This window comes from Galeopterus variegatus, unplaced genomic scaffold (genome assembly GCF_000696425.1).
Source record: "Galeopterus variegatus unplaced genomic scaffold, G_variegatus-3.0.2 Scaffold13, whole genome shotgun sequence".
Classification (NCBI taxonomy): Eukaryota; Metazoa; Chordata; class Mammalia; order Dermoptera; family Cynocephalidae; genus Galeopterus; species Galeopterus variegatus.
Window position 1 is genome coordinate 243,628 of NW_007726124.1, and position 15,864 is coordinate 259,491.

Genomic DNA, 15,864 nt, shown 5'->3' on the forward strand with positions numbered 1-15,864 from the left:
AATATTCATAAGTGTATTTATTATTCAAATGAATTGAGAGAATGGCATAGAGGTACTATGAACTCTCTGTTAGCAATGCCAACTATTATGTCTATGGACGAGAGGCCTTTTCTTCCAGAGGGTGCGGAGGAAATGCAAGACAACATTTACCAAGTCATTTCTAGTTTTTGATGAAACAGAATGGTTTAATGGGAAAAAACATAAGCTTTTAAGTCAAGTGAACCTGGCTTTTAGTGCTGGTTCTCATACTTAGTGGCTGTGTGACCTTGGGTAAATTAACCTCTCCGAGCTCTATCTCTAAACAGGAAAAGTTATACCTATTTTATAGGCTTAATCGAGTATCACATATGATGGGCCTGACACATAGTAGGTGCCTAATTCATGTCAATTCATTATATTTTTGAATAATTCAGGCAAAAGCTTTAGTAGGATGAAGACGCTGGTGACAGTCACTAAAATGAGGTTTGGCACTTATTTTCTTTCCCTGATGCTTAGAAGTAATTAGGTGAACATTTGTATGGTAGAATTTAAATAACTAGAAGAAATCAAAGAACTTTTGCCCTGTAGTTTTTCAGTGTTTTTCACAAGTAGATATGTGTCAAGCCAAGGCAAAATATGTCCCACGAGGACAGGAACTAGGTCTGTCTTGTCCACTGATTTATCTTTAGCACCTGAGATGGCATGCAATTAATACTGGTTGAATTAATTTTCATTTAATTTTAAAAGATATTTGTGGAGCTCCTACCCAATGTGAGGCACATAGAGTTCACTTATGACTCACCTAGTAGGTGAAGCATAGCTGGCACCAATACTAGAGTATGGGCCTGGACACAGGAAGATGGCCTGGGGTTCCCAAGTTGTCAGTCATACAAAGCATAGCTGGATGGTCCACATGAAACTTCATTTATTAATTACCCAAGTCAGGGACTGATTCTTTTAAGTACAAATAATGTTAAACCAGGGGTATCTCCTTTAAAAAGCACAGGAGATTTACCAATTTTTGGAGAATCCTAAGCTTAAGATCATCATCCACACTGCATATACCAGGGGGATAAGATGCTTGGGTAGGGACACAGAGAAATGGGTCACCAAACATTGAGACCTTCTGCAGATGACACGCTAGATGTTTACTATGGATAGGTCAAGGCAGGGTGCTTGTGCTGGGCAAATTAGTGATCGTAGCCAGAGAGGGTTCCTTACCTTTAGGTGTTCTACTTTTATTCATTTTGTTGAGGCTTACCATCGATAATAACAGTATAGCCTTTTTCTCCCCTATTCTTATGTCACTGTCATCACCAGCTACAAACCTACCTGGTTATTATATGTGGGCATTTGGTGATCTCCTTCTTTACTGCAGTGCCAAAGAAACACGTTTCACACTATTTAGAATAAATTTGAGAACTGGATGAACCAGATGATCCCATTTCCAATTTATCCTTTGTTCTCTTGCGGTACAAATAAAATGGCATCTGTAGGAGGGGCCGCTCTAAGGTAGCAGGGCTCTGGTTAGACCCAGAAATGCAGTTTAAGGACTAAAGAGAACCTCTAGGAAACCTACATGGGATTCAGAAAATATTCAGGACTTACAAAATTCATTTTTACCTCAGGTCTTAATCTCTTTTCAGATATGTGTTTAATAAATCTCAGATCAACATCTACCTTTGCAGGGTCAGGGTAGAGAGTTGTGGAAGACATAGACAACCCATTTGATACATTTTAGGGAGATAAATAAACCTCACAACTGGTTGACATGCTTCTGTGATATAAAGATTCAAAGCTAATCAATTCATTGCCTCACATATTTTAAAAAATAGAAATAACAGAAGATTAAAAGAAAATATCAGAAAATGCTCTTTTAAAAAAAGGTAAAAATCAGAATCTTAGAGGCTTAAGAGACTAGTTAGCAAGACTCAGTTGGATTCATTAAATTCAGAAGCCAAGAACAACAAAAATAATTTTTAAAATGATGAGAATAATATACAGTCCAATACTCAGATGTGATGTGGGATTGCCAGGTCGATTTTCAATTACATTTCACTGATGTATTCATTTGTTTCTTAATGTGCTCATCTTGCCCATTAAGAATAATTAGCAGCTTTGCTTAGAGATTTTCTGGCTTCTGGCAATGTTTCTCCCCTATTTTTTGGTGACATCCACTTTCACTTTTTAGAAAGTAATTTTTGGATAATATCCTACAATTGCAGTATAATTTAGGCTTCCTAAAATTTTAAAGGAAAGATGTAAACAGTAATCTTTAAATGAGTTTGTTTCGATCTATATGCATGAATAGTATGTGATCCAGGGAATTAGTCATTCTTACAGGAAGTGGGCACACAAATAGAAAAAAAAATTCATTTATATTAACCTCACTCATTAAAACAGATTGCGATGAATGCCAATTGCCAGCTCTGTTAGCAAATCAAGAATAACATTAGTATTAAAAGGAGGAAAAACACATGGCCTATTCTAAGGCTTTATGCATGCTTTTTTCTCTTAATTAAAAAAAATTAGATCTAGTTACAGCAGGAAAAGGCACACAAACATAGAACAACTATATGATAAAAACTGAACTCCATCAGGAAAGTCCTAAGAGATGAAATAAAACACACTACCAGTTTTGGTTTGCATCCTGAAAGGACCTACTTTATCCACGTTGTAAAGTTCTTCCCCTCCTGCCCTTTGGCACCCTGCTATATTAAACCCATTGTAAAACCCAGCACAATAAAGCACTCTCAGGGCTGAGCTTCTGAGGACCAAATGTTAAAAATCCATTTTCTTGGGAGGGGGCTGTACCAATCATTTCTTTGAAAGGCCAGCAGAGTGAATACAGAATCTGAGATTTCCTCTCAGATTTCAAGAGCTGGCATGGCATCTTCACTGTTTAAGGGAAAGGTGCGTTAATTAATAACATTAGCATTGCTTCCCTTCTTTGAAAACTCTGTAGTTTAGCTCAGTAATAATTTTAGTACAACTAAATTTACTTACTGACTACAGATGCATCCCACAGTTTGATAAAAGTTCTAATTGGTTTCTGATGCTATTAAATAAGTCACCTGCTGACTTGAGAAAAATCTCAGGTTACTGGGCCCAATCTGAAAGTTTCTGTGGCTAAAATAACCTTCTCTTATGCAATAATCCTGCTTTTTTCCACTCCAAAAAATATATCTGTTGGGGCTGAGCTGGCATACCTGAGCTCCCTCTTGCTTTCTGTGTTCCCTAACATAAGGAGGAGGAGCACAGTGAAATGATACATGCACGGAATAACTTGGAATAAAGCAGAGTGAATGAAACATCAGCTTATCTTCAGGAATATTTTGAAAAACTTCTGACAGTCTCAAGATCATGACTAAAATCCTGCATTTTAAAAAACGAAGCACCTTTTGTGATCTCTTTCTCTTGTGTGAAAGGCCAAGATTGTGATTGGCTGTTTTTCCTTCCTGAATTTTTTTTTTGTCTATCAGGCAATTAGCTGGGTGGGTCTCTGCAGAGCACACAAGTGCCGCTGAACAATATCACCTTCTGTGCTTCCTGCCCCCCCTTTCTCCTGTTCAAGCAGCCCCGATGGAGTGGCTACAAATTTTATTTTCAAAAAACGATATAGCAGAGCTAGAACAAGAAAATCGAACATAGGTTTCATGAAGATGCCACAAAAATCAAAACTGCTTTGGCATTTGAGGGGCTTAAAATTCAAATAAGTAGACTGTCTCCCTCATAACATAAATGCAAGGCACACCAAAAAAAAAAAAATCCAAAGCAAATATATCTTCCACTTTCCCTCTCAGTTTCTAACGGCTGTTAACTGCCCCTGAACAAATCAGCTCGACTGCTAAAGTAGCCACAAATTATGCTTACTTTCTTAGTTAAAGTACAGTTCAATTTTCATGAACTCTGTGTACATATTAGTAAAGCAAAATATAATATAATGGGGTTTGAACTGTAATAGCTTAGCAAAAAAAAAAAAAAGATAGCTTTTATAATCCTAAATAAAAGAGAATAATGAAGCACTGATAGTTGTTTCCAATGGGGGATATAGGTAACTCCTAGGCAATTAGAGTGAGTACAATGTCACATAGTTTGTACAATAACATTAGTATTGTATAAAATGTATAAGAGGTAACAACAAACATGAAATTGCAAGTAAATATTTGCAAGCAATATCAAAAAAAAAATATTAAACAATATATTTTATACTGGCAAATTTCAATGGAAATAAAAGAACAAGAATGCTTGAAAATAATTATGAAACAAATTTCCTTATTGCCTTGATAGGTTCACAAAACATAGGCTCCTTTAATGAGAAGTGTCTATAAAAATCTATCGAAAGAAAAAAACTGCATAGTTGTATGCAATGAATTTATATATTTCTACTTTTTCTTAATTACTTATCATGTGTGTTGGGGGGGAGGGACTCTCTTTTAATACCCCATGCTGTCTTTCTTTATATCAATTGTTACTTAGCCAGGAAAAAGGAATGAGCACAACAAACCCGTTTTCTATCTGAATAAGGATACTCCTGATGGCCTTTTCATTCCCATCAGTTAACAGAACTTCTTTGACATCTGCAGAAATAGCAACCTGAAAAAAAAAAAGGAGCGCAGCAAACAATGAGCAAATATGCTTGTCTGTGTGGAAGTGAAGACAGGAGTGACAAGCCTTCAGTATCATGCTTCCTCACCTATTTCTCTGTAACAATCTTCAATCTTTTTTCATTTTATGTCTGCATTATTTTAATCATTCAATCAAATCAGTCAATACTTTTATCATTCCATTTGCGGGAGCCTCTATCTTGCTATCATTCTGTTCGGTAATTGCATTGTGACAGCGGATGATGGTATTCTGAGAGGCTTTCATTTGTGGGCTTCTGTTTATCTAGTAGAGCCATCATACAAGGCTGTCACTCTGCCTTTCAGCTTGCTTCTGTCTGACTGCCTGATGCCCTTCATATAACTTTGCATTGCAGGCAGATGGCTTTGTGAGGGTAATTTTTTTGTGAGCTTTGACATGCTCGCACATTGGGCTGTAACCTCGACACATTGTATAAGAGCGACAGGTTTGTCAAATGCCAATCAGTGTAACAATATGCTTTTATTTGTAGAGACATAAAAACTTGTCTAATGCACTGTGCTGCTACATAATATCTCCTGAATACATGACTCAGAACCCAGAGAATGGGGAACGACGTTCCTGAATGGCCAATCTAATTCAAAAGAATCTAATTACTGAGCGCTCTGGATCATGTTTGTTGGTGTAATAATGCAGGCAAAACATTAGCAGCTATATCATGGTGCTCCAACTGTGATTCGCTGGGCTATTCCCATATCTTAGCAAATGGGACTATAATCTGAAAAAAAAAAAAATGCTTTAGCTATGGCAAAGAAAGACTGCGAGGCCTGGAATGTCACAACAAGCGATATTGACTACACTGAGGTAAAATGTTTCTGTTCATCGAGGCAACCATAAAATCAATATGATCCGAAAGTAAGTCAATCTAGAAGGTCTCTCAAGACCCTGCAGCTTGACCGCAGCTGATGCTGTTGACGGTTCTCTGACCCAGCAGTTGGAGGCCCTGGAACATTTTTCCTTTTGTTCTTCCCTCTGAATGGGATTGGAATTGAGAAAAGACCTACCATGAGCCCAGCCAAGCATGTCATGCCACCCCCTAGCTCACACACAGCAAGGTCCCTGAAAGAGAGAAATGAAATGGTAGAACCCATACAAATTAGATGAAAACGGTCAGAGATATATATGTTACAAGAACAAATTGCCATCTGCAGTAAGAACGGCACTACCAGGAAGTTGCAGAGACATGACTAGGCTACCTCATGTCGTTTTGCATTTTTAAAATAATTATGAAATAGAAAAGTCACAAAGCAGGCAAATCAGTGGGGGTTCCCTCATTAGTGTTCACTGCAACATTACCACCGCTGAGCTGAAAAATCTGAGAAGGTTCCCTTTTTTCCCCTTGTCAATGGTGCTGTCTTTTAGAACTAAACTAGCTAGAGTAGCGAAAGATAATTGTTAGGAAAGGATAACACTGTTAATCCACATTCATTCCTTCAAAAACAGTTAGACAAGTAAATGAAGAATATACATGAGTATGTATATATACCTATATTATGGTCACATACACACAACACACACACAAATACATGCAATCCTGAATTTTTAAAAAAATTCTAAAACAGACTGAAACATTTTGGAAAGCCGAACTGCCCCCCATAAAGAACAATTACACAAAGAGCATTTAGCAATTAACACTTAAATCACAATTGACCCCAACACAACACAGTGAATAAACAATGCAGGGACATAATATGGTTAAGCCAGCAAACCCAGGCTAAAGCAATGACTGGGCTCTGACTTCCCCACTGAAAAGTAAAGCGGCTCTGAGCTGACAGTCTAGTGTGGCATTCTGCACTTACCTTCCCCTTTGTGCCTAAATATCAGACCTCAACGTGTGACATTCTCGCCCTGGCCCGCTGCTCACTGATTGGTGCTCCCGTCAAGCTTAAGTACAGCGAGATAAGCAAATGCTAGACTTCCAGGGCAGCACTGCAGCCCAAATTCAAAATTGCCCTGTTCTTATTTTATGTGCTTAGACTCTAAAGATTGTTTTTGCTTCCCAGTTCAGGAAGTTTATTACATCAAGAGGAGAAAAAAAGCAAAATTAAAAGAGAGGGAGAGGTGCGAAGAGGGGACAGGGGCAGAGAAGCCAAGCAAGGACATACATATTTCAAAAAACACTTAACGAGTATTTAGTTGTTCAAAGCAATTATAGGCTGGTCGGCAAATATGGACCCAGAGAGCTTCAAAAAATTTGACCCAATCTTGTAAGTACATATTGTTAAAACACACACCATGATCACTAATGGCTCGTCAGGAATCACGATGGGCTATTCAGAAAGTATATATTGGATAACTCCTATGAAATGAGAATTAAAATGAAAAACCTATATTTTCTGGGTCTAGCCAACACCTTTAGAATTTTTAAATAAAAGGAGTTTTTTCTTTTTCCTAAATCTCATCCACGGATTTGATCTATCATTCACACTAATAGTTGAAAACATTTATTTCCATAACATGAAACTGTAATAGTAATTTATATTTCACAAATACATATTGTTAGGTATATTAAAATACCTTTAAAACCAGGATGGCATCTTTAAATAATAGCTGTGAGGTATTTATTTATCAAATATTCTGTAGTGACTTCCCTAGCAGAAGTTTAAAGAACGTCTTTATTGTTTTTTTTTTTTTTGACCTTCACAATCACTAAGGATTGACTGGAGCTTCACTTTTGTTTCCCCCAAATCAGAGTGAAATAAAATGCCTTTAGCGGAAATCAAATGCCTTTGACGTATAGCAAAAAGCTTGCTGTGCAATATTAGTACCCAAAGGCAATTCAGATTTCTTTTCAGAAGCAACATGTGTTCACTGTGAACTTTTTTCCTGTTCTTTCTGCTTTTCTTACTGTCTTTCTTTCTTTCCTTCTTTAAAACAATTTAATTTGAAGAATGTAATCATGGCAATTTTTAATATGCAAATTCAGTATTCATGGAGGACTAAAAAATATCTTTTAAGTGTGGCTCTGTACCTGAATGTATTACTGTGCTTGAGGCAGTAGTAAGCCAGAACCTCTTCAGATGGCCAGATGCCTAGAAAACACAAGAGGATAGACTTTTTGATTATAGAAGTCATTTTCTTAAAGAAATGGCTTTTAAAAATAATGTTCAATATAACCTACGTGAACTTGAATCAAACTTAACATAGTTATTTCTCGTAAAATGTTATACCATATGAGTTTCTTTTGTTATTGTTGTTTTGTTTTTATAATGCTGAGATTTATAACCCTTTTCCTGAGGATAATAGTAAAACGTCCTAAATAAATTTTACTAAATTTCAACCACAACAAAGCAGCAAAAAGAGTAACAACCAAAATTACAAATACCCACAATTAAGTTTTGATTGTATTTCGGGTAGACCTTAATCCTGTTCACATAAAGTTAAGAAGCATCAGTTGACACACACACACACACACACACACACACACACACACACACACATGCGCAGCAAATTGTTGGCAAAAATAAATGGAAAAATCACTTGTAGGAGCAAATAAAACCACTGAGGTTGTTATACCTTTTTGTTTGATTCCATGCTAATGGTTTAAAATATTCACAATAATTTCCTTTCTTCAATTGAAAAATCACACTGGGGGGCTGGCCAGTTAGCTCAGTTGGTTAGAGCATGGTGTTATAACACCAAGGTCAAGGGTTTGGATCCCTGTACAGGCCAGCTGCCAACAAATAAAAACTTAAACTGGAGTGTAAAATTAAGAACTTTTAATTTCACCAACTCTGGCACATCTTTAAATTTAACAATCCTACTCACTAAATTCCATGGATGGGCATTTTCTAAAATTTTCATCTGTAAGTCATTTATTTAGAAAATGTAGCTCGGAAGTTATAGTTTCTAGTGGTTACCACAGGGTGGACTATAAGTGCTTTTAATTTTTTTCTTTATACTTTTTTGTATTTTCCAAAATTTTTACAATGAGCATTTATTGCTTTTATACTCATAGTAAACTATAACCTTATAAAGATTGTGTTTTCTGCAAGTGATCAGACTCAAAGACCAGGCAGGGCACCAGGCACCCTGCACTTCCTGAGGTCAAGAATGCCAGACAGTCCTGGGAAAGAGCAGCAAACATTCTCTTCTCAGCACTAAGCATTCTGCTGATGGGTCTTGATGCAAAGTTGAAACATCTAAAAGAGGCCTAATTTTTCTCCCTAGATGAGTCTCCAACTTCAAGGAGCAAGAAACTCAAACATTTCAGAGAAGAAGATGTCAAAGAAATGGTGAGTAAGAAATTCACCAAGTAAATACATGAACAGCAAAGAGGTGACTCTATAGAGCATTTGCCACAGGTAAGTCCAGTCAGGTGTACTCAGCCTCCCTGGCATTTCTGGTAGAAATGACAGCTTGGGAGTGGGGAGGGGAGACAAGAAAACCAGCAAGAAGTCTTTGGAATCATATTTAGAGGAAAAGTCATAGAGGAAGTGGGTGTAGCAGTTAAGATGACAGGTACTTTGGAACCAGACTCATTGGGCCCCAGTCCCAGCTCTGCCATTCCCTAGGTGAGTGACCTTGGATAGGTTACTTAACCTCTCTGTGCCTCAGACTCCTCATCTGTAAAATATCATAATGGTAGTATCAACCTCACAGGATTGTTGTGAGGATCAAATGAATAAAATACATGCAGTGTGTCTAGAACAGTTCCTAACACATAATAAGTTCAAAGAAAAAGAATGTTAGTTGTTGTTAATGTTACTCTCTTGTAAAGGGGGACAGAATGGTGGAAGAGAGAATATGTGAACCAAAAACAATTATCTCAATAACCAGAGCAGATGGAGAACCATTTTGACCTGCTCCTACTCTTGAACTTTAGCATGACCCCAAAGTCCTAATACCTGGCATACCTCCACATAAAAAGAACTCTAGAAAGACCAAAGGACATAATAAAATTCTCTGAAGAGCCTAAGATAGTGTTCTATACCAAGTGGATATAATCACCACAATAATGAATTTCTTTATGCCTTTAGTAGTTGGTTTTGAGGTTTTTAAAAAAATGATAGGGGAAGGGTGTTTAAAATTTAAGCCTTGATTAAGCACAGAATATGACTTTTAAAATGCATAGTCTCTTGAAATAGTTTTAATTTTCTCAAAAAATTATAGAGGCTGATTTTTAACTAAATTAAGTACAATGAACAGAAAGAACAAAGTAAATAAGTCACCTGAAATTCTGCCATTAGGAAATAATCACTTCAAATTTTGAACATCATTCCAAAAATCTTTCTAGGCATAAATGGGATCTTCTCATGTAGGTATTCAGTAATCTGATTTTGCTCCACTCAACATGTGAAAGATAGCTTGCCATGACAATAAAAATGTGCGCTACCTATGTCATTATTTGTAATGATAGCCTAAGTATTCTGTGTGCATCAGAATTCATTTAAGCAGTTTACTCTTGACAGACATTTAAGTTAGTGTCATGTCAAAGTTTTTGGTATTGTAAGATCGTAAACAGTGGTACAATGAAGATACATCTTTTCCCAACATGTGGTTTTCTCCTTAGGTCAAATTTGAAGAAATGGGAAATCTGGTAAAGGGGTTAAATACATTTCACATTTTGATATACCAACTGTCCTCCAATAAAATTAAAAACAAACAACAAACAAACCAAATTGTCCTCTAAAAAATTTGTTCCAAGCTACACCTCCAATAGGAGTGTTTATTTCCTCAAAGCCCTGCCAAGACAGGGTTTGTTAACCTATTTTATTTTTGCTAATCTGTTAAGTTTTAAAAAGTTATCTCAATGCAAATCAAAACTGAAATGAGTTCCCACTTCATACCTACTAGGATGACTGTAATTAAAAAATCAGACAATAACAAATATTAGTGAGAATGTGGAGAAATTGGAACTCTCATGCATTGTTGGTGAGAAAGTAAAATGATACAGCCACTCTGGGAAACTGTCTAGCAGTTCTTCAAAAAGTTAAATGTAGATTACATATGACCCAGAAATCCCACCCCTAGTGTGTGTGTGTGTGTGTGTGTGTGTGTGTGTGTGTGTGTGTGTGTGTGTGTGTGTGTGTGTACCAAAGAGAAATAAAAATATGTCCACACGAAAACTTGCACATGAATGTTCATAGCAGCATTATTCATAACAGCCAAAAAGTGGAAACAATGCAAATGTCCATCAACTGATGAATGAATAAATAAACTGTGGTATGTCCATATAATGGACTATTTATTTGACAATAAAAAGAGATAAAGTACTAACACATGCTACAACGTGGATAGAACTTGAAAACATTATACTAAGTGAAAGAAGCCATTTACAAAGAACCACATGTTGTATGCTTCCATTTATATGAAATGTACAGAAGAGGCATATCCATAAAGATGGAGTATTAGGTGATGGTTACCTTGGGCTGGGATGGTTAGGCATAAATGAGGTGTAACTGTTTTCGGAAGTGACAAAATGTTCTAAATTTGATTGTGGTGATGGTTGCACGGCTCTGCGAATATTCTAAAAACCAGTAGGTAAATTGTATGGTATGTGAATTATATCTCAATAAAGCTGTTATTTTTTAAAGTTTTCTCATTCTTATTTGTAGAAGTATAATGGTCTTTTTAAAAGATTTTATTTTCAAAGAAGTTATACATACACAGAGTTTAAAGAGCCACTGAGTTCTATTAGAATGGTTAAGACAAATAGCAGTGCCCAGCCCCTCTCCCCAATCTTTCTCCTGTCCCAGAAACTACTTTCAACTCTTTTAGCTGATTTTTCTGGTCATTACTTCCATATTTCTACATACTATGTTTGTATTGCTACTTGTTGATTTTTCAGTTTCAGGCAAAATCAATTGACACCCACTTTGGAAGATTTTTTGCTTTTATCTCTGCTTCTTTCCCCACATAACACATATCATGCTCCATATCTACCCTCCACCAAGTGCTTAATATATTACAAATGTATAATTACAGTTTATATATATAATATTACAATTTTGGTAAGATCACTCCTCACAGTTTATTTTATTATATCCATGAAGTAAAGCTGAACTATGTAGTAAACTATGATTGCTTTTTCTCTTATATGCAAATTTTTGCTTTCTCTGGAGTTTATAATGATCTTTGCTAAGATTTTTACTTAATCTCAAATTCTAGTTGTCAATTTCTCCTTTCAATACATTCATTCACACTGGGTGTTCTATCAGCCTCCTGAGGAAATCTCTGGTAGCTTCTGACCTGCCTGAGATTGGACTGAGTGTCCTTTATGCTTGGCACACAGCTGAGAGCCTAGAATCAATCTTCACTATCACCCCTGGCTTCCCTTTTCACTTCTGTGTTCCCTCTCTTGTTTCCTCTAGCCTTTGCCTTCCACTTTCTTGGTTTACTCCCTTGTTTTAGTATAACCCATCCTCCAGTAGTTTCTTGAAAAAGGGTGTGTGAGAGGTAAATGTTTGAGAACTTGCATGATTCCGTGGGTAATTTCAATATAGAAACTCCATGTTCTTCAGTTCCTGGAAAGTTTCTTGGAAAAATTCCATTGATTCTCTCTTTACCTCCACTTTTCTCTGTTCTCTTTCTCTGGAACTCTTATTATTTGGATGTTGAATCTCCTGAACTCATCCTCTAATTTTCTTATCTTTTCTTTCCTGCTTTCTGTCTCTTATTGTTTAAAACTTTCTTGGAAATTTCCTCAAATTTATCTTTCAACCTTTTTATTATTCTTTTCATTTATGCTATTGTTGGTGGCCATTCTCTGAACATTTCTTTTTTAGAGCATCCTATTTCTGTTTCATGAATACATCTTCTCTTAATTATTTGAAAATATTAATTGTAGTTGATTTTAAGTTTTCTTATCTTTACTTAGTCTGTTTTCTTTAAGTTGCTTTTTTCTGTTTATTGGTTTTAGTATCTGTCACATCAAAAGCTTTCCTCAGATATCTGGTAATTCTTTGTTCTTTGCTTAAATGTAAGTGTAGGAAGATAAAAAGCTGATTGGAGGTGAAGAAGGCTGAGTGCAGGTGGGTGGGGTGGAGGAGAGGGGCTCAGCATTCAGCCTCAATATGTTCACTTAATCTCCCCATCCTGCTTTTGACATATAGATGGTCCCTGACTTACAATGGTTCGACTTACAATTTTTCAAATTCATGATGGTGCGAAAGTAATATGCATTCAGTAGAAAACATACTGAGGATACCCATACAATCATTCTGTTCTTTACTTTTAGTACAGCACTCAATAAATTACATGAGATATTCCACACTTTACTATAAAATAGGATTTGCATTAGATAACTTTGCCCAACTGTAGGTTAATGTAAGTGTTCTGAGTACATTTAAGGTAGACACATTTAAGGTAGCACATTTAAGGTAGGCTATGATGTTCGCTAGGTTAGGTATAAAATGTATTTTTGACTTGAGATATTTTCAACTTACAATGGATTTATTGGCATATAAGTTGAGGAGCATCTGTACTCTCTGCTTTCAACTGCGGCTGTTGTCCCCCTATCCAAAAACACCCAGCTTAACCCTGTCCAAAGAATAAATCTCCAATTTTCTGTTGCAGTGGAGGAGGGGTAGTTGCCCAGTAGCCGGGAATGAGAATATGACTGTTTCTTAAACAACTCAATCAATTCTCCTTATTTTAGTCCCCTTCAACTCCTTATTTTAGAATTGCTTGGTGCCACCAATTCCTGAGACTTTCAAAGTTTCAGAAGTATAAATCGGGTTGGGTTGGTTCTCAACTTTCCCAACTGCTAGCTTTTTCATGCCAGCTAAGTCAATGACTTTGCATCTATTTGCCTTCTGGTTTCCAAAATTATATTGTATACTCCCCCATTCTATCATCTACGTGGGTTTATGCCTTAAAAACATTTCTTTATGGTGGTTTAATGAGGTTTTTCAAGTGAATTCATTTTTTTTAAGTCAGTATGCAATTTTTTATTTTGATTTGAATTTTTCACTCCCATGGGAATCATAAATATAGTTTATCAGGAAATTTCTATGACCTTTTTCTTTTTTTTATTATTGAAACATAATTGATAATGCATATTTGTGGGTGCAGAGTTGAGTATCAATACCTGTGTACAATTTGTGATGAGCAAATCAGGATAATTAGCATATTCTTCATTACAAAACATAATCATTCTTTGTGTTCATGAACCAATTTCTCACTAATCACACCTTTAGCATATTCTTCATTACAAAACATAATCATTCTTTGTGTTCATGAACCAATTTCTCACTAATCACACCTCTAGTAACCACAGTTCTAGTCTCTCAAAGGGATTCATTGTAATGCATTGTTCAATCTCCAGGTTTATCTGAAGCATATTCTTCATTACAAAACATAATCATTCTTTGTGTTCATGAACCAATTTCTCACTAATCCCACCTCTAGTAACCACAGTTCTAGTCTCTCAAAGGGATTCATTGTAATGCATTGTTCAATCTCCAGGTTTATCTGATGCCCAGAAATGTATGTTTTTGCATAAAACTTTGTGGGATAGTTCTGGAATCCAAGACATCTAATAACTATTCTTATCTTTCCCAGAGTACATTTTAGCATGAATACTTTAAGTTCTGAGTGATAGGGTTTCTGTACACATTCTGGAAGAATAGTGACCAGCAGGGCTTCATGGAACAGAGAGAAACTCATTGGAAAAATGATGACAGTAACTTTTAGAAGAAGAACATTCAAGCCAGGAACACTAATGGTGAGGGCCCAAGATTTTTATGTTCTGTTGATAACATTGCAGGGCTTTATCAATCAATTATAGGCACTTCTTGACATCATCTGATAAGGCAGAGCAGAATAACCAAAGGGTCCGTTTAGAGTAGCTAACGTGCTGATCTAAAAAAAGATCACAAAACATTTTAATTAACAGTTTATTCTAGGTAAATTGTTTTCTAGAACACATGTCATGAATTAGGGCACTCCCTTAAAAGTTACTTGGAGGAGAAAGAAGCTCCAGTGGCGCAATCGGTTAGCGCATGGTACTTATAGGAAAAGTTACTTGGAGGCATGTGGTTTCCTATTCCTTAGTGCTTTCTGTATAAGTCAAATTAGTTTATTTCATAAGAGAAAAGGCCTCCTTCATCCAATGGGCCTCCATGAAGCGTTAGCTAAGTAAGAGTTCTATTTGGAAAAAGGAGAACACAAGATTATACTTGGATTTCCATGCTCATTTGGTTTCATTGCATTTTCTTTCTAGCAAAGGCTTGGTTCCTTGCAGATACTTCTGTTCAGAACTGGGCTTGTTGAACTTATTAGACTTCAGAAAAGGCTTGGTTCCTTGCAGATACTTCTGTTCAGAACTGGGCTTGTTGAACTTATTAGACTTCTTCTGAAGTCTTTCTTGTTGAACTTATTAGACTTCAGAAAGCTTGTAGCCAGCCAACACTAAAATAGGAAAAGCCAGTTGTCTATGTAGCAATAGTGAGGGGGAAAGCTAGCAATGTGATCCACTTGAAGCATGCAACTCCTTTGTTATTGTTACTGTTAGTGGAGTAACTAGTTTAGAATTATTTTAAATGCAAATTTTGTGGTTAATCTGAGAGCAAACAACACATCCATTATCAACTTCAAGGCTGAGCAAATCCTAAATTAAGTGACATGAGAATCTAGCTAAGCCTGGGGCCTTCTAGACCACTTCCATTTGAGAGCTTTTGCTTTCCTATAGTTCACCTTAGAGGGAAGTACCAAGGCTTTACATATAGCATCCAACAGACAGCACTGCTGGTTCCCTCTTCTCACCCTCAGGGCTTGCACTTGCTCCATGATGACAATGCACCCAGTTCTCACAGCAGAGACATGGCTTTTCTGTGGCCAGCTGATGTCCATGGAAGCAGCTCCTTCCCCTACCTTGCTCAGCTTGGATGATCATGTTCATCATGCAGGAGTCAGAAAGAAATAAGAATTCTCTCACATCTAAGACACAAGTGGAGAGGCCGGTCCACCCTTAGCTAAGCTGTCGGACATTTTGGAAGAAAAAATGCACTGTTACTAAAATGAAAAGTTGCTCATGCTGGAATGGGTAGGTAAAGCTTCTTGGACTATTTTCAGTGTTTGCACTCTGTCTCCTTTTCCTTCAGTCTAAATCACATTTCTGCTTCGTCATTTTGTCAACTCAGAGTAGAAATTCGTAAGAGGACCACAGAATGCTCCACAGATATTTATGGGGCACCTACTGTGTTTCGGGCCCTGTGGATCAGCAGAGAATGAGATAGGAGATAGCATGGTCAGTGGGATGTAGTCTAGCTGGAAAAGGAGACATTAAACAAATAATGT

The 15,864-nt window shown here is 36.6% G+C and overlaps 1 protein-coding gene across 1 annotated transcript in view; it reads right to left on the reverse strand.

Annotated features, from left to right (window-relative positions):
- Positions 1-15,466, reverse strand: part of LOC103610293 (calmodulin-lysine N-methyltransferase) — a 69,126-nt gene extending 53,660 nt beyond the window's left edge. The window contains exons 1-4 of the mRNA XM_008594516.1: positions 15,439-15,466; positions 7,595-7,655; positions 5,628-5,682; positions 4,512-4,575 (exon numbers count right to left, since the gene is read on the reverse strand). Of these exons, the coding sequence (XP_008592738.1) occupies positions 4,512-4,575; positions 5,628-5,682; positions 7,595-7,655; positions 15,439-15,466 (208 nt within the window). The remainder of the gene's footprint in view (positions 1-4,511; positions 4,576-5,627; positions 5,683-7,594; positions 7,656-15,438) is intronic.
- Between the last annotated feature and the right edge of the window lie 398 nt (positions 15,467-15,864).